Source organism: Carassius auratus, chromosome 34, assembly GCF_003368295.1.
Source record: "Carassius auratus strain Wakin chromosome 34, ASM336829v1, whole genome shotgun sequence".
NCBI classification, from domain to species: Eukaryota; Metazoa; Chordata; class Actinopteri; order Cypriniformes; family Cyprinidae; genus Carassius; species Carassius auratus.
Window position 1 is genome coordinate 22028945 of NC_039276.1, and position 20181 is coordinate 22049125.

The 20181-nt window shown below is 38.0% G+C and overlaps 1 protein-coding gene across 3 annotated transcripts in view; it reads right to left on the minus strand.

Moving 5' to 3' along the window:
* Window positions 1-273: 273 nt before the first annotated feature.
* Window positions 274-20181, minus strand: part of LOC113053513 (neurabin-1-like) — a 33727-nt gene continuing 13819 nt past the window's right edge. Inside the window, exons 3-20 of one of the 3 annotated variants that reach the window (XM_026218623.1) lie at window positions 15730-15862; window positions 15069-15189; window positions 14856-14960; window positions 13247-13367; window positions 12141-12299; window positions 12006-12059; window positions 11686-11915; window positions 11112-11208; window positions 10948-11020; window positions 10008-10159; window positions 9652-9913; window positions 9007-9058; window positions 8809-8880; window positions 8351-8531; window positions 6980-7024; window positions 3038-3154; window positions 2459-2650; window positions 274-1862 (exon numbers count right to left, since the gene is read on the minus strand). In XM_026218623.1, the coding sequence (XP_026074408.1) occupies window positions 1704-1862; window positions 2459-2650; window positions 3038-3154; window positions 6980-7024; window positions 8351-8531; window positions 8809-8880; window positions 9007-9058; window positions 9652-9913; window positions 10008-10159; window positions 10948-11020; window positions 11112-11208; window positions 11686-11915; window positions 12006-12059; window positions 12141-12299; window positions 13247-13367; window positions 14856-14960; window positions 15069-15189; window positions 15730-15862 (2325 nt within the window). In that variant the 3' untranslated portion in view covers window positions 274-1703. The remainder of the gene's footprint in view (window positions 1863-2458; window positions 2651-3037; window positions 3155-6979; window positions 7025-8350; window positions 8532-8808; window positions 8881-9006; window positions 9059-9651; window positions 9914-10007; window positions 10160-10947; window positions 11021-11111; window positions 11209-11685; window positions 11916-12005; window positions 12060-12140; window positions 12300-13246; window positions 13368-14855; window positions 14961-15068; window positions 15190-15729; window positions 15863-20181) is intronic. The other 2 variants (XM_026218624.1, XM_026218625.1) reach the window with 2 other exon arrangements.

The following is a 20181-nucleotide window of genomic DNA, read 5'->3' on the forward strand; positions in this document are numbered from 1 at the left end:
AACTGATCCGTGATCAGATTAAATAAAACAAAATGTTCACACCGATGACGTAACGTAGGCCCGTTTCTTGAAATCACGTGACTGGCAGATTCACAGACATGAAGCAAATGATTCACAAAGTAGCAGCAGTGCTTCACTAGTGTGCAGATCTGAATCTTCTACTTTTTAATAGGTAATTAAGCAGTTACTGAACAGACTTTATCCACTTTTACCATTTGAAATTAGTTCTGCTGTGAAGGGAACCGCATTTTGGAATGGAAAAAAAAAAAACAGTCAAGAGGTGAAAGCATTTATTTGTGCCAGATAGAAAGCTTGATTTTTGTCTGTTCAAAATCATCTATTTCACAAGGTAGAAAAATATAACCACAGACACAGAATCACAATGACATGAGCACAAAGTGGCGTCTCTTTAAAAACAAAAACGACTCTTAAATCAGATGATAATCAGGACATTACACCCTCTGCCACAATCTGGGCCATGGCCACTAATAAAACTACACTACATTCTGCAACAATTATGTATTTTTTGTAACCATATCCATAATATAAAAGCAGTAACCGTCCAAATAAAAACAACTAACGAGATGTACAAACACCTTTCACTTCGAGTTTCACTCTGCTTTTCAGAATTAGCCAAATGGTTCTGACCAACAAGCTATTCTACTTAGTAGAAAATGTGTACAAACGTTAATGTCTCTTCCTTAAAGCTATGCTAATAGTTATGTATAAAATATCTCATTTGTACATTTATAAACCATGTTCCCCTTTGTTTCAGTAAAAATATAGTGCTCAATTAATATCACTCAACTGTACAAGGATCCAGCAAAATGACCCGCTTAGCACCACGGGCCAGAAGTACTCCTAAAATACAAGAAGAAATCTTTTTAAAAGCACTATTCGCTATTGTTAGACGTTGTAAAATAAGCATCTAAATATTTATATATCCCTTTGCAAATTTGTTTTATTTAATGTCCCCTGCAGTAATTCGATATAAAATAAAATTAAAACTAATAAAAGTTTTGGTCTGCTATAAATTGGACCGCTATATTTATTTTTTAAGCTAGTCCAAAAGTAAAAAAAAAAAAAAAAAAGAATTCTCACTTATTACACTGAACACTGCAAAAATATTCGTATTTTGTCTTGTTTTCCAGTAAAAATGTCCTTAAAACACAATTACTTGAGAAGAATATAGATAAAGATTTGTTTCAGATGTATCTTGAATTAAATGCAATTTGTTCACTGGGAATTTAAGCTTGTAGCAAAAACAACAACAACAAAAATAAACATTTAACCAATTCTTTTTTTTTCATTCTCTGATCTGGCTGAATCTGTCTGAATATGTAATTGATCTCTTCTTATGCAAGAACTATTGAGAGATTTTACTGAAAGAAAAACAAAATACTACGTAATTTTTACAGTGAAGGCCCCACACCCAAAATCAGGTACGGTCTGTAAACACTTTCCTTAGCAAATTCACTGCCTTCAGATGAGCATGTGCATGTTTGTGCTGCACAGACTGAACTGAAGAGAGTGAAAGTGGTCTCGTAAGCAGCTTCATTAGTGTTTCCGGATGACCGCCTTGACTTATTAACGAGTTACTGACCGAATTCATTCAAAACAACTCCTCTAGAACGGATCATACGTGTGGGAGGAGCTGGAGTGTGTGGAGAAATAAAGTGAAAAGATGAAGAATCTGAAGATCATCAGCACACAGAGTCAGTGCTGGCTGGCAGACGTCCGCTGCGTCTGGCCTCCTTCTCACGCTTTTCCCGCTGTTTCTCCATCTTCTCTTGTGCTTTCTTCATCTCCTTCAGTTTCTTCTTGATTGTGGCTCGGTCACTCTGACTGGAAATGCCCAGAGCCTGTGGAGAGCATTTCATTACAGTGTCACCAGATGACAAAATACAATTAAGCGTCACTTTATGAATGATTTTACAATTTTAAATTGGTGCATGACATTTTTTTTTTGAAAAAAGAAAAAGTCATCCAAATGATGATTCGTGCCAGTTTCTATGGAAGCCCGTCTACACCACTGGATAAAAAAAAAAAAAAAAGGTAATTGCGACCTTTAAATCTCACAATTCTGACTTTTTTTCTCAGAAGAACGATATAAACAATTACAAGAAACAAAATTCAGAATTGCGAGTTTTTATCTCAACTGAAAAGAGTCACAATAACCTTTAAAAAAAATATTCAGTGGCAGAAACGGGTTTCCATAGGTTTCAGTGTATACACAACAGTTTCCTTTATTTATTTTTTTATCACAAAGCTTTAATCATATAATCATATCCATCTTTTAAAAAGAGCCACTGTAATATGCAAGTATTCAAAATCAACCAAAATAAAGATATTTCTAATTACAATACAAACAGATGCATTTAAGGCGGCACTAATGCCTCGTTGATGTCAGTTCTCTTCCAGATATATCCATCTATGAGAGCACATCCCGCTTGCTCACCTTGAGTCTGTCACTGTCCAGGTTGAGGAGCTGCTGTCCATCGATGGCCTGTGTGCTGAACTCAGGTGTGTACTGATCCATGTTCATACCCATCAGCCAATGACACACCTGCTGGGACGTCCAATCAGAGACGGGACGGTTCTGCCAGTGATACTCCTTCCCTCCAGAGCAAGGCTCCTCATCATCCAGCATCTAATACAAACACATATATAGCAGCCAGGTGAATCTCACGCTCCTAGAAACTTAGAACATATTAATACCATGGTACTTTTTGATAACTGTAGAATATAATGAAGGTGAATGCATGATTTCTGTGCACAGAACTTCTGACACACATGATGCATGCATCTGATCCTCTGGGTCATGCAAAACAAACACTACTGAGAGCAGCCACAGGAAAACAAACGGGGAACGCCATCAGCACACACACACACCCGCAGTGCTTCGAGCTAAAAATAACACAGGAACTACACGAGCGAAGGGGCGGGAGGCACAAGACAATACTTGACCTTCCAGATGGCCACAGGAAACCCATACAAACGAACGGCGGTGAGAGCGTCATGTCTGATCTGCACTCACCTCGCTGGAGGAGAAGGTTAAGGTATGAGAGCGGCCCGACAGGTTGGGCTCCGCCACCAGCCCAGAAAAGTCGGAAGTTGGACTGCTGGGGTTCGAATCATCTAGCACTGACAAACTCTGGAAGGGGTACAGAGAGCGGGATTTGTTACCCAAACATGAAAACTGGGGAAATTTCAGCGATTTACCCCAAAAGAATGATCTTTAGGGAAAAGAACCTGTCGGCGAGTGTTACAATATCAACAGTCCTTCAAAATGAATAGAAATACTACTTTAAGTGTCAGACCGATACACTGACCAGACTGATCAATCAACAAACATTTGGGTAATCTTCTGCAAGCAGACATGATCTGTTTTCAAATATTCTGAGTTATAAGAAATATTAGTTATTTAAAGGTAGACACTGGATTTTACACAGATTTCATGAATCACTTTGATTCTGATTCACGAGAGCGATTCATCTGATTTTGATCTCGATTCATTTGGTTAAATACAGTATCAGCTACAGTATATCTAAAGTTAAGGAAAAATCTCCCAACAAAATGATCAGTTGGTATATTATAAAAGCCCATTAACCGCCACTAAATAACAAATAAAACAAGGTAATTGTGACTTTTTATCTCACAATTCAGACTTTTTTTTTCTCAGATTTGGAAGTACATATCTCGCAATTCTGACTTTATAACTCGCAATTGCAAGTAATAAAGTCAGAATTGTGAGTAGTAAAGTCAGAATTGCATGATATAAAGTCAGAATTGCATGATATTATTAGGGCTGTGTATTGCCAAAAAATCTGACGGTACGGTACATACAGTATCACGATACAGGGGTTGTGATACGATATGTAGCAATACTGTAAGCAAGGCGATATATTGGGATATTTCTTATTTTAGGAATTGGGTATATTTTTAGGAAAGCTGTAATTAAGAACACACCACCATATGCAAACCTTAGCAATAAATAAATAAATAAAAATATTTAACCAGAACACAGTGGGATCTGCATTTGCAATAATCAGTCCCTGTAACATTCAACCTTATTGAACCACTGTTTCTGCAGTACGAGTAAAGGGGGTTAAATTAAAGTGCTTGCAGGATCTTTTATTTAAATACATATAAAATGTATTCTATAAAAATACCATATATATTTTTAGACCCTGCTTAAAAGGTTCACTGTTTCACATAACACCGTACTTTCTACATCATTAGAAGAATGGCATCTACGCTAATATTTGTCTGTTTCTCTCTTGTTCCGAGGTCACCGTGGCCACCAGATCCAGTCTGTGTCCAGATCAGATAGTCACTGCAGTCACCCGGATCCAGTACGTATCCAGACCAGATGGTGGATCAGCACCTAGAAAGGACCTCTACTGCCCTGAAAGACAGCGGAGACCAGGACAACTAGAGCCCCAGATACAGATCCCCTGTAAAGACCTTGTCTCAGAGGAGCACCAGGACAAGACCACAGGAAACAGATGATTCTTCTGCACAATCTGACTTTGCTGCAGCCTGGAATTGAACTACTGGTTTCGTCTGGTCAGAGGAGAACTGGCCCCCCAACTGAGCCTGGTTTTTCCCAAGGTTTTTTTCTCCATTCTGTCACCGATGGAGTTTCGGTTCCTTGCCGCTGTCGCCTCTGGCTTGCTTAGTTGGGGTCACTTCATCTACAGCGATATCGTTGACTTGATTGCAAATTAAAACAGACACTATTTCAACTGAACAGAGATGACATCAATGAATTCAATGATGAACTGCCTTTAACTATCATTTTGCATTATTGAGACACTGTTTTCCAAATGAATGTTGTTCAGTGCTTTGGCGCAATGTATTTTGTTTAAAGCACTATATAAATAAAGGTGATTGATTGATTGATTGAAGTTTACAATTGTAACCTACAGTATCATAACATTTTGATCTGAATAAAATAATTGCATCTGCTTAATACAAATTAAAAACAAAGTGCTTACGTAATTCCTAAAGAAAACAAAACAATAAATACAAATGTTAAACCTTTTTTTTTTTTTACAGGTTTTACAGTTTGTATTTATGTTCTGCGTGGTATCACCAAAATCACGACGCAAGCACCACACCAACCGCACAAAACGCCCCCAAAATGAGAGAAAGCTGCAGCTGCGGGGCGACCCTCCCGTCTCTGGCTGCACTCCATCACCATAAAAGCCCAAATGACGGCACACTTCAGCTTTGTACACCGAAACATGAACTGGGACAATTCTTTCATCCTCCATTACTAGCAGCGAACTACATTAACGTTAATATAAGTGGCGTGCCAAAATGCTAGTATTTCCTGTCACTAAGGATTTGTTCAGAGATGTATATTCACAATGAAATAACTGCCATGAATCTTGTATGATTTTTTTTTTTTTAAGTATCCATATTCCGTTTTGAGAATCGATACAGTATTGCCAAACGAAATATTGCGATACTCACGTGTATCAATATTTTCTTGAACCCTTATGTATTATAACTCGCAATTGCGAGTTCAGTCAAAATCGTGAGTTATATTCAGAATTGTGAGTTATCAAGTCAGAATTGCGAGTAATAAACAATTGCGAGTTAAGTCAGAATTGCATGATATAAAGTCAGAATTGCATTATATAACGTCAGAATTGCGAGTTATAAACACAATTGCGAGTTATAATATCAGAATAAAAAGTTATAATGTTAGAATTGCATGATATAAAGTCAGAATTGCATGTTATAAAAAAAAAATGTTGCAACTGCAAGTTATAAAGTCACAATTGCGAGTTATAAAGTCAGAATTGCATGATATAAATTTGCAATTGTAAGTTAAAATCAAAATTTGTACTTATAATGTCAGAATTGCAAGTTATAAAGTCAGAATTGGGAGTTAAAGTAAGAATTCATGATATATACTCGCAATTGCAAGTTAAGTCAAAATTGTGATTTATAAAGTCAGAATTACTAGTTATAATGTCAGAATTGCAAGTTATAAAGTCAAAATTGCGAATTATAAAGTCAGAATTGCGAGATATGAACTTCCTTTTGCAAGAAAAAAGCTCAGAATTTTGACTTTATAACTTGCAATTTCATGTTGTTAAGTCAGAATTGCAATATATGAAATCTGAGATTTATTTTTATCCTGAGAATAAATTATGAGATAAAAAGTCGCAATTTCCTTGTTTTATTTTTTATTCAGTGGCGGAAACGGGCTTCCATAGTACATTACTATAATATTAAATGTTAAAATTTACATTAACATGTCCAAAATATACAAATTCAATTGCTATTTATTTTTTGTTATAATAATCAACACTCAAATAAGATTGAGCTGTTGAAATCAGTTCATTAAAAAAGGGACAAATTACAATAGTGTAATTAACATTGTCAAGCCATTACTATTAATATTGCATTATATTGGGTATTTATAACTCACATCGATCAACCACCACCTACCTACAACTACAACACACTGTAACAGCACAAGACAAATAGACATACTAAACCCAACCCGATCTCACATGAATACATAACTATTTCATGAGGTGGACATTTCATATGAATTTGTACGATGAAAAAAAAAAAAGCAGGCCTGAAGGTCCACCCATAAACCCAACCATCACCGGAGTAGAAGTAGATCGTACAAAAACATACGAATGAGATAACAGTTATGTAAAATAGTTATGAATTGCCATGAGACTGTGTTGACTAAACCAGATAAGCAGTGTAATGCATCTACACATGTTGATTTGACAACAAAAGCCTGAAAAGCTAAAAAAAAAAAAAAAAAAAAACATCACTTGCTCAAATCAGCATCATGCATCTAGTGCACTGCATTCAACAAAACTAATGTGATAGAAATATATTAAAGCTCAACATATTAGGTTTAATATTCATCTAGAGTTTCACTACATTGCTAGATGAAATTTGACATCTATGAGCGTTTATAAGAGAAAATATACTGTACCAAATCTAAGGAGCGACTGAACAGAGAAGACCAGGAGAGGTTTGTCTGTTTGGGAAAAGGTGTTAATAACATGACATCACTGTCTGAAAGCTTTACCAAACGTACTTCAGCTGGAGCTGATGAAACAGAGAGGTCTCAAAGAGGTCCCAGTCTGTTCGGCTCAAGCCTGATGAATGATCACAACCGTATGGATGCAGGGTTCAGCCCAGAGCATTTCCACGCTACTTCCTCCTTAGCAACTCACAATTACAAACAAACTAAAGCAAGTCCAGCTGGATGTCCAATGTTTGTAGTGTTTATTATTTAGTTTTGTCGTGTGCTTGGCAGAAAGCTGGTTTGTTCTTCCGTTTGACTCAGTTTAACTAGAAATGATCAGCACTAGATAAGGCGTCCACACACACACTACTGTTCAAAACTTAGGATCCGTCAGATTTTTTTTTTTTTTTTTACTAAATACTTTTATTCAGCAAGGATGCATTAAATTAATTAAAAAATGACTTTAACAATTTAAACTGTTAACAAATAAATTATTACAATGATATGATCTTTTGAACTTTTTCTTTTTTCAAAGAAGAAACTGCTTTTTAACATTGGCAATAATCAGAAATGTTTCTAAAGCATTAATCATATATTTCTAATATCAGAATGATTTCTGAAGATCATGTGACACTGAAGACTGGAGGAATGATGCTGGAAATACAGCTTTGATTAAAGGAAGAAATTACATTTTAATATATTACAGTAGAAAACTGTTATTTAAAGTTTAATATTTCACAATATTACTGTATTTTTGATCAAATGAATGGCAGCCTTGGTAAACATAACAGACTTATTGCAAAAACATAAAAAATAATCTTCCTGCCCCCAAACCTTTGTACAAGTAATGTGCATTGACATTTTTAATGAATACCATATAATATAATGTCCCTTGACCTCTTTTTAAAGCGCATGTTTTTATTGTGAGAAGCATTAAAACTGAACTATTACGTAACGTGATTCATTTAGAATAGATACTATCTAGTTTCAAGCATCCAATGTCTTAATTTAATCACTTTTGTTAGATATTTTTGCTTCTTTAAATGTTTACAGCTAAAAATAAACAAAAAAGAGAGAGAAAACAGCTCATATAACCCTATTTGTGGAAAGTGCCAAATATTCATATTATTTCGCTCTACAACTGCCAGGGTCAAGATATTAAGAGTAATATAAATGACGAGATTCCACACATTAAGATAACCGTTTTATAAATAAAGCTGTAGTCATACATACTCAAGTCAATTCAATTCATCTGAAGATCTATAATAGTTCTGGCAAGAGGATCAATCCTGGGGCAGAAGTGCTCTGAGAGAGAGAGAGAGAAGTGGTTGTCACCTTGTTTTTGGAGCTGTGGCTGTGTATGCTGGCGTCTGCAGTGGTGTGTGGGAGACTGCTGGATGAGCGCTCTTTGTCTTTCTCTCCAAACCAGGAGAAGGGCATGCAGGTGGGGATGGAGGTCACGGACTCTGAAGGGGAGACTTGGGCCCTTGACTCATCCAGTAACTCCGCTGAACCCCTACAACACAACACATTGAGACACGGGGAGAGAAACATGCAAGGTCTGCGTACAGAAAGCAATGAGAAATGCATTCTGATGCCAACTTTTTTGTTGTTGTTTAGCCTGTTTTGCACTAACCAATAGGTAAAAGTACACGGGAGTACATATGTGGTTCCTAACAGAGGAAAACCGCTTTCACACTGACAACTAATGTCAAACAGATTTGGATCCACATTAAAAGATGAAGTGTAAAATTGTCCTATCACCTTCACGGTGTATGTTTGTGAGTGTGTACCTGCTGTCCATTGACGCCCTCTTAGCTTCTTTGCTTAGCTTCTTCCCCTTGCCTCCTGATTTCCTTAAACCACTATCAGAAAACGCATTCAATGAAACAACAACACAATCCAAAATGAATTTACAATAAGAACTCAACAACTCAGATGCTCATTTACTTACGCTGGAAAATGCTAAAGGTGGGGAATTTTGCACCTACCCGAAATCTGGGAATCTTCTTTTGGCTTTTCCAGCTGCATCATTGGACTCTTCTGAAATAAAGAGAATAATTATATCAGAACACAAACACTGACACACATCTGATGGCCAGGCTAACATGGATTCATAGCACTTCATTTTCAAGTGATTATTGCAGCATATATAAGAAATGTCTCCGCTTCAGCCATAGTTTGGATGCATATCGTCCCATCCAAACTGAGTCACGTTTGTGCTTTTTTAAACATTTCTTTAGTGAATTATGTCAGGAAAAACAGTTGGGATATGCAAATAATTGCCATCAGTATTGTTTGCACTACCATTAGACGCGCTTCTTGGCACGTATTTTACTTTTTAACAATTATCATGCTTTAAATTAACGCTTTAAAATACATATTTACAAAAAACATCTAAAACAATTATTTTGCCAAATTACTACTGATTATTAGCCTGTAGTTTGTTACACTTACCAGGCATTTCTATAGATTTCAGATTTGTTATATAGACTCTAAATTATGATCGAAGGAACCATGTCCAACCAACAACATCTATACTAAACAAGAAGTATTTTTAATCCCATTGCTGTTGCGGAGATCACATCTATTGTAAAAAGCACCATTCTTCTAGGATCCTAAATCCAGCTTGTTACCTTTGACCTCTTTGCCCTTGCCTTTGGACTCTCTCTTCTTTACATTCCGTAGGGAGCTGGAGGGGGAGGAGTCTTTAGGGGAGGAGAGGGCGGGGTCTTGAGGATCCCTCTGGACTGATTGGCTGCTGCTCGTAACAGAACCTTCATCCTTAGGGTGGTTGGCAGGAGAAGATATGGCGACCGGCAGGGACAAACTCTCCTGGAACGATCTCCTACGAGTCGGAGGAGACTCGGGACTCACAGACTGACTCTCATCATCACCCTGAAAACAGACAAGACAAGTTGTTGTTTAAAATGGATGTTTTGGATTTTTTTACAGCAGTCAATTGCCGTGGATTTCTCAAGCTCTGTGTGACCTGTGGGCTTCTCGTTGGGGAGCTGAGCGTCTCTTTGAGTTTACTGCGGGACGGCGGCTGTCGTTTGTTTCTCTGGGACAGCTGGGCCTTTGCACGATGGGCGCTGGTGTCCAAACGCTCCGTCTCAGGAACCACCTCACTCCAGTCCGCTCCTGGACAACAATTCATGGGGAACTGACTGAGCGATCCTTTAAATGAATTACTGCTCGGGGTCAAGTGAACTCGCTGTAGTCCCAGCAGAAATCTGCTTGGTTTGAAAGCGACTCCTATGTGAACACTGTTCACCTCTACACTACTGACGATGGATAACAGTCCTTCTGGAGACTTAACTACCTGCTTTTAAATCATGCTTGAAAATTACCTTTTCTCTCAGACCTGCCCATAACTTGGCTATATTAGCTTACTTCATTCATAATTTCATTGGGTTTTCATTTAAAATTTGGTCTATTTTTCTTATAGATTCAGATGTTAATTTGAAAACTCTTGTGTTTGATTGTTATTTTGTTATTGTCCACTGTGAAGCACCTTGGCCTTAAATCATGTTATTCTAAGGTGCTATACAAATAAAACTGACCTTGAACAGTAATACCTGTCTACTTTGATTTGAATGTCCATCTCAGACCAACCATAATTTATTATTATTTTATTTTTTTGGTTACAACAAGAGTTGTACTTTGTACAGTTACAGAAACTTTCATGTGCATATTGTAGTAAAATAAACTCTTTTTTTTTTAATTAACGTGCTAACGTTTGCACAGATGGAACTAACAGGATGCATGCTTGATGCAGACATATTTAGTTGTCGGTATAATTATGCAATAAATATGAACACTAGCCCATTGTCTAATAACTCCAGTCTGGGCTCAGCATGATCTCACAATCACATTGATCATTCTTGGATTTAGACAGCCATTGAAAAGCATTGAGATGGTTCACTTACCCAGCAGAATCGAATCTGCTGACTTACTGCCTGACAGTGGAGGCTCATGATGAGCAGACTCAAGCTTCGCCAGCTACACAGAGACAGATTGAAATGAAGCAATCAGAGAAAATGAAAGATTTATGTGTGCGAGTCCAATTCAAATGAGGTTTGTTAATTCTCACCCTGCGCTGCAGATCCTCTATCTCTATTTTATATTTCGCCTCTCTCTCTTCCAGAGTTCTCCTTAACTCCTCCTCCCTCTGCTCATACTCCGCCTCTCTGCAACACACACAACCAGCCAATCAGAAGGTTTGTTTAGATATGCAAATAATTCACAATCTCATTAAATATGCATAAATTGTGCATACATTTCCAGAGCAGAAATCTGAACACTGGATGAAGACCATCATTTTTTTTTACTTTAATTTTAAATTGTTGGAGATCTTTCATCACTCCATAAATCAGTACAAATCAGTTTTGATCACCATGTTTTAAGAATAAAATGTTATATAAATCTGATAAATGACACATGAAGACACCTCTGTAAAAACACTCAGAATATTGGAATAAAAGTGGAAAGTGCAATGCATGTAAGTGCTCTCTTGATTAGTACATATATTAGACCAACATAAAAAAAAAATACAAAAACAAGTCCATGCAAACTGCAGACTTTACTGAGAGTTTTGAAGACATACCGTTATTGCATACAATTAAATCTCCACTAATGGAAAGCTTATTTCTGATGTCAGCACTCACTTCTGCTGATAGTCCTTGAGCAGTTTCTTGGCTTTGCTGTATTTTATATCCAGCGCTTCATATTGGCTCTGCGTGTCGTTGAGCTGTTCGTTGATGCTCTTACAGAGAGCCTGAGCCTCCAGCCAGTTCTTCTCCATCTGAGCGATTCTCTCCGAGTTCTCCTGAACGCTCCTCTCTAACTGAGCTTCCCTCTCTTCCCACGCCGCACGCTCCTCTGACGACTCTCTCAACTACAGCATCAACAGAACCTGATCAGTTCAAACACACGGGGACTGCTGTATGTTTGATATAAATGGATAAGAAGGTTCAGAAGTTCTTACTCTCTCTTTCAGTTCATCTACTTCGGCTTCTGCAATAGTGTGTTTTATCTGGAGCTGAAATTAAAACAGAATACACATGGAAATCATTAACGGCAATCTATTATAGAAAGTGAAAAGCAAGGAAAGGTCTGTTACCTCTTTAAATCTGAACGTTAGTTGAGTGTCATCCATGTTTGACGGCAAGAACATTTCTTCGCTCTCGGGCAAATCGTACACTTCCACATTCCTCCTGCCGAAACTCGAATCGAGGATGCCATCCTCCCCCCCTTCCTCCTCATCCTCGTAGTGCTCGTCCTGTCATGGCGTTGAGAAAACAGCTTATAAATGAACCCAAGTATAGTGAAAAACCACTGGTGAAACATTAGCCTTTCAGAATTCACAAGCTTCACATTCCTGAGCAGGTATAAATCCCACTTCGATTTTAAATAGACTCACGAATCCGTTTCCTCATTCAACATGGTGGATTTTTACATATTTTTTGCATACTGTACGTGTGAACATTCAACAAAGCTGTTCTGATGAATTTACAGCATGTCTAATAAAAGTCTGAAGGTGTTTCTTTAACTCATCAGTGCAGGATTCCAGTCTAAACGTGCGGTCAAATGAGCAATCCATTGCTCAAAAAAAAAAGAGCAATGGATTCAAATGGATTTCATTACTATTGAAATGGATTTCACAGAGCAACGGTAAATGTGAACGCTCCTTAAAACCCTCTGACAACCAAAGATCCAAATAAACTCAAAAAGGTACGTCTGGACCAATTTAGCTAGTTAGCATGGTCCAGTTAGCCCTTGCTGGTATAGATGCTGAGCATGTGTTGGTAAGTTACCTTAAAACAGTAACTAGCAGAAGTAATTAACAGTGTAATTAAATTACTGTACTAATTACTCTTTCTAAAAAGTATTGCATTATTTATTATTACTAATTGCTTTCTAAATTTCAAATCAACCTCAACCAGCTGAACAATACAAAGATAGACATCAATTGAATTACAGTAAGTATTTGGTAATGCATTACACCCAACACTGGTTGTAACTACACCAATGCATGTTTCTTCATTGACACTGTAAAGCTCTAACTGAGGATGCAAGCAAATTGGTACCCCATCTATTTATGAGTTTATAATAAATGCACTGAGTCTTTTGGAAATACTAATTGAAATGCATAGGAACAAACTAAATCATATTGATACGGAGCCAAACGTGTACAATGAGTAAGCAGGGGCTTTGTGTTTGACTGACCTCTTCAGTGGACTGCTCGTATGTGTCGTCCTCCTGCTGCTGCCGTTCCTGCTCGAGGGTCTCACTGATCAGTCGGGCCACCTCACTCTGAGTACCTGGCTTCTCTCGGCCAATCAGAAACCTGCACATTGACAGGTGAGCAAGGCGGAAACAGGGATGATTACGTCTGTAGCATTTACTGATCTGCTGACATCAGGTAGAGAGGAAACAACGGAGCCTGTGTGAGTGTGTGCATTGTTTATTTGCATGTGGTGAACTCCTAGCCCAGTGCATGGGTCTCCAAACCTGCTCATGGAGAGCTACCTTCTGCAGCCAGTGAGATTGCTTGCTCACCATTTAAATTGTCAATTTCAGTGATCGCTGCAAGCTGGTCCTAAAGCACAGAAACCCTCCACCTCCCCCAGCTCCACCTGTCTAGGATTTATGTATGCCTGTTTAATCAGTTGTGTATCTCTAGCAGTAGCAAGTCCATATTTGCTCTGCGGCAGCACGTGAAGCAGATCTGGCCTGATAAATACAAAAGATACCTAAACATATCCATACATAAACATGCTAAACCAATTCTGAGTGGTCATGATTGAACTACAGCTAAACATATTCTATGAGAACAGTGAAGTCCTCACCACATATATTACGACTCAATTTTGTTGTTGTTGTTGTTTTCAGGCTATAAACGCTAAAATGCTGGTTATATAATCGTTCACTTTGTTTGGACTGTTGGGGCAGACATATGTATATTTCACTCCAGAGTTTACACATTTGACTTAGATTTCTATGTTTATCTGTGGGGACTGATTTGCATACGGTAAATAGAAATTATTTAGAAGAATGTTGGTAACAAAGTCGGTAGCTATTTACTTCCAAATGCTATGGAAGTCAATGGCTACCAGCAACTTACTTCAAAATATCTTCTTGATTTGGTAAGTAAATAATGACAGAACATTCCTTTTTGGGTAAATCCTTTAAAAAGTTTTTACTATCCCAAAACTATATCATAAATTAAAATCATTTGTTTTTTGATTACATAACTAGCAACTGTGTAGTTATATATTGCATGCGAGTTAATAATAAAACTGATTTAAAGTTAGTATAAAATGAAAAGTCACCCTATCTGTTTTCAAAATGCACGGTATTGACGATTTATCCATTTTTGAGGTCGTCATTTTCAATCAAACTGCCTTAAGTCAACCTTCCAGTGAAATGACAGACTTCTCCAGGCTCTCTTTGAGTGCAACAACCACATCTCAAAATCCAGTAAACAAACAGACATATATAGTCCCACCTTATGTTAAAATACAGACAAAATCTGTTGCTACTTCTGTTTCTGACTTCAGTTCTCATGGCTTGCCTCTTTCATCATGTACAAACAACAGCTACTGTATGCTAGGTCACTTCACATGGCAGTCAGATGGTCCAATCCTATCTATTTGTACAGTGTTTGAGGCCAGTTATGATGTGGTGCCAACAACATTACATCGGCAAAAGTCTGACAACACAAGACTATAAGAAATAAAGACATCTTTGATGACATTTGTGGAGATTTCATACAGCACCTAATGACACACTAAACTATCCAGACTGAATGTATTTTAGACAGAGCAGGACCAACCTGACAGTTCCCTTCGTGTTCTTGAGGATGGTCGCAGCAAAGAGTTGCGTCACACCAACCAGACTGATGCTATCCACCTCCACAATCTGATCATTCACCTGGATCCTGGAACAGACAATGATGTCCATGATGATGTTAGAGTGACAAAAGCAGTACTGAATGTTTCATACGTCTCATAAAGCAACCATCTTTTGATTAATCTGAGGAGCTCACCTCCCATCTCTCTCTGCAGCGCCGTCCTGCATGATAGTCTTGACGAAGATGCCCAGTTTCTCCAGACCCTGGTCTGCCCCAACACCCATCCCGATAATACTGATCCCCAGCCCTTTATCACCTACACAGAGAGAAAAGAAAGAGCAGGTCTTCATCGATTTCATTCTGACTTACTTTCCTCCCCAAACAGATCATTTATTGCAATTAAACCAAAAACAGAATCAGAAAAATCGACAATGACTTAAACATTAATTCTTTAACGTATGACCACCAGTATATACAGAGTCCAGCATCTTTGCAGTGATGTCTGTAATCATTTCACATGCAAAGATGCTAGCCAATTGGATTGAGAGCGACTTTATTTTTTGCTCGACCTGCGCTTTATACATCTCTACACTGCTGACGATGGACCTATTTTTGCCCATTAATGGGACCAAACATTTAAAGCTACAGTAGTTTAATCCTAAGGTTCAGTGAAATGGAAAATTCAGCATGAAAATGAAATTACAGATGTTTCTCTTACACTATAAGTCAATTACAGCAAATAACACTCAACAGAGGCCCAGAATACTGTGTTTAAAGGTATTCAATTCTAATCTAAATCAACCAATTTTAGAAGCGTTTCATCATGGAGTGTTTTGTGAAAGACACAGAGACTCACCTTTCTCGATCTCCACAGGAAACACGTCCATCTTCTCCACCCGTTTCTCCAGCTCGTACTCGGCAGAAGCCGCCACAGGATCCACATCATCGTTCCTGCGGTCGTACTCTTCGTTAGAGAACGTGCTGTACACCTGAAAGCCCAGAGACACAACCGTCACAATCATCTTTCAGAGTGCTTATTGTGCATCTTGTTAAGATGAGGGCCCTTCCTAGATCACTGCTCAGTATAACACTGGACAGCTCAACGAAGCCAAAACATCAAAGCTGGAATCAGCTTCTCTAGTCGCGCCAAAGGAGGGCTTCTTTTCTGACACAATATCAGCAGCACTTATATATAACAGAGAAAATCCCTTCAGAACATTTACTGCACACACACACACACACACACAAACATTTATTAGAGATTCCCCCATTCTTTAGTCAATGAAATTGATACAAAAACGGCATACAATGAATTTATATGATGAACTGATGTCTACAGAAACAAGCAACAATCATAAAAGTCAACATATGAAACTCAAATATAACAAACAATTCTAGAGAAAGTGAGAGGATATGGAAAGAAAATCTGAGTGGCACTTCTTATGTTTTATTTATTATTATATCATTTATTTATTTATCTATCCATCTATTTTGTTCAGCCACAGAAATTCTGATTATGGTGAACTACTAAATTTTCAATTATAATTCAAATTATAATTGTATACATTTTATTTTACTTATTATTAATTTATTTGGAGATTGACAGTCCCTATGTCCATTATTATATTATATCATATCATAACAGCTGAGAAAGTGAGAGGATACAGAAATAAAACCTGGGTGGCACATCTTAGGTTTTTATTTATTAATATATCATTTATTTATCAGAAATTCTGACTGATTATGGTGAACTATTAAATGTAAAATTTTCCCAATTCAACTATAATTTATACATTTTATTTTACTTATTAGTTATTATACTATATTATATTATATATTTATTTGGAGATTGACAGTCCCTATGTCAATTATTATATTATATTATATTATTTATTTGGAGATTAACAGTCCCTATGTCAATTATTATATTATATGATATTTATTTACTTGGAGATTGACAGTCCCTATGTCAATTCATATAAAAAATTATATTTAATTTTTTTTTCAAAACCGTTCTCCATTTAGGAACAGTTCTCCTTTGTCTTCTAAAGAAGAAAGAAAGTAAATCACATGGGTTTGGAACAACATAAAAATGCGAGTAAACAATGACAACTGTCTTTTTTGGCTGAAGTATCCCTTTAAATAGTCTATCAAATCTTCTCTCGATTAATGAAGAGAGTTAAATGCATGTGTGAAGTAGGACAGCGTGAAAGCAGATTAAGCCTGAGCACTGTGAGAGAAGAACAATAAAAGATTGGGTTTGAGTAAAAGGATCTCACTGGACTCCACTAATTATATTTTATCAGTCTGAGAAAACTCAATATAAAATGAATCCAACTGTAGACAGAGTTGAACTGTAGCCTAAATAGTATTATTTTGTGGAGAGACACACAGACTGGGCTCCAAGCTTTGAATGAATGAAGTCAAAGCTCAAATGTTTGCCAGCTCTCTCTCTCTCTCTCTCTCACACACACACACACACACACACACACATTCCCCTTTGAGGCTCTTTTGGTCTGAAGAGAAACTCGGGTGATTAGGACTCTTTCACATGTGTGATTTTACCTGGAAAACATTTCCTGTGTGTGGACTACCTGGAGCAGTTTGGCCCTCTTTTTGGGCATCCCAAGTTGTTGAAGCCCTCTTACAACCAACCTGTATGTGTCCTAAACTGCCAAATATAACAAAAGTATTTGGTCTCTGTAACCTACCCTAAACCAAAGGTACATGCAACCTCTACAACAAACACCTCTCTACACTCCTCAATCACAACAACATCTGCTGTATTAACAGACAAACGAGAAAAAATGACTGTTGAAATACTGAAACATGAATGAATTTACACAGGAATGGTTGTATATTCTTACTAAAGGTGGTAAATGGTTTGATATGTCTTTCACAATCAGCTCCACTATTCTGCTATGTACATTCCTTGTAAGCATGGCAGCCGGTCAGGATATGTGATGTAGTTGTAGGAAACCCGATAGAAAGGTTGAGTCTAGTAGGAAGAATGTGTAATCTGGCTCTTACTGTGAAAATGGCAAGGTCCTCGAGTGAGTGAGAAACGTTGTGATCATCAGAGGAAAGACACGCAAGGTTTCCCTGTAGGTTCAGTCCAGTCCAGTGTTGTTTTTGGTGATACTGATGTAAATCCATGAGTTTGCCGGGCCCCTGCGGATGTTAGCGGCTGGCTATATCCACCGAGTGTATCTGCTGCTCTGACACAGATCAGGGGATCTGTAATAATATCCTCTGAGACCCTCGCCGTCCCAGAGTCAGACCGAGCCCACTCCAGTGATACTCAGTTCTTACACAGAGGTCAATCAGGTCCAGCCAGTCTGACCAGACACCAAAACCAGCAGAGTGGGTGTCAAGTTTCCCACTGGGCTTTCTTTTGAAGCCAAGGAAGTGGGACTCTGAGTACATGGCTAACGGCACCCTGCGTCTCCTGAGATCCAGGGAACAGGGAGAATCGAGCCAGTGCCCTAACGTCTTTGTCATCATTATTTCATCATTATATAACATGTTCAGAAGATGGGAGATCTGCATGCTGGTATAAACCCATATAATGTTTGGTAGCCCCAGTGCTTCTTCCCACCGGGGATGAAAATACAAGTGCTATGTATATTTAATCCAAACCACTTTTACACTAAGCTCACTGTTTTGTTACTCATTTCGCTATCATATACATGTTAGATTGTGTTGCTACTGTAAACACTGGACATTTATCAAGCAGTACCTTCTGTTCTCCTCTCAACAGCACATTTTGTGTCCTTAATCTCTAGGCCTGACCATTTCAGTATGTCTTTAATTACTCTCTCTTCTCTGGAGGCAATCTGGACATCATCTGCATAGCCAGAGGAAACAAGGTTCTTCTCACGCTGGCGTCTGGTGTTCAGACGATCCGTGTGGATTTTTTCAAGAGACTGAAAAGCCATCTACTGATGCTCAGACAGCAGGTAGAGATACTGCTGGAAAACCATAACCTCTTCTCCCAGTAGATGGGATCCATGGGAGGAAACTTGAACTAACAGCAGCTGTTGGTAAATTCTCTCGGTGAGTAATGCTTTTTTATATTGATTGTTGCGATGAAGCACATAGTCCACAATAGTTGCTAAAGTATCTTATCTGCACCTATTGGATTAACAATGGCTATTACAATGGGTGTGGTTGTTTGGTTTTTCCAAGCAACATTTTGGCCTAGGACCTGCACCAGAGAGTGGCCTAGGACCTGCCGCAATCTTGCCACACACACACACACACACACACACACACACACACACCGCATCTAGCAGTGCCATACTTTAATCAGATAGGAAACAGACGTTTTTTATCATCATATAAATCCACCTGAGAACTACACAAATTTACTAAGAAGGAAGGACAAAGATACAGATATAACCAGCACGAATCTCTTTCTGTGGAGGTTTAGAGGGCTCCTCCAACTGCAGTTTTAGAGGGAAGGAACAATTTAGAGGCTTGCAAAGGATTATGTAATGTGGGTTTATAGAATTGAGGGATGGGGTTTGTATTAAAGATGCCGATTCATAATTAGGAGCATAAAAAGAGAACGATAGAGCACAGAAAGCAGCGTTGCTGGTCGCTGGAAATGTGCTGAGCGCTGATGTGATGTAATGCATCCGAATACCCCAGGATGACGCCAAATTCACTGAACGGCCAAAGACCAATAACAGCACAGAGGAAGATTCACTGGGTTCAGTCACAGTTCTAGAAAGCTCCATGTGTGAGCACAATTATGCCATATTGTTTTTTTCTTTAAAAATATGAATTAGATAACATGACACTTTCCAGCAGACAACATTTTGAACGTTCCGATCTTTTAAATAAGGGTTCAATGCATCATATCTTCAACAGGTCACCCAAAATATATATTAAAGCTGAACTAAAAAAAGGAATCGTTATGATAAAGAAGCCACAACCATATGTCAATCATGTATCAGTCAACGGGTGAGTACTGATCGAGAACAATGATCTCTATTTTGGTTAGTAAGACTTAACCAGTCCAAGAAGAGCTAACTTACACAAAGACATCTTAAAGGTACAGCCAAAACTGTCTGTGTTTGATTGACACAGGACTCGGGTCAGTGTCAAAAATGGTCGGGAATGGTCGATTTGTGTATTTTATATATTGCTTGTTACATATATATTTGTTCTTATTTTAATTTCTGACAGTTACTTGTCTTTAATAATGCTTAAGTTTATATTCGGAGTGTTCCTGTGGCTCAATGGTAGCGCATTGTGTTAGCAGTGCAAAAGGTTGTGGGTTCGATTCCCAGGGAACACACAT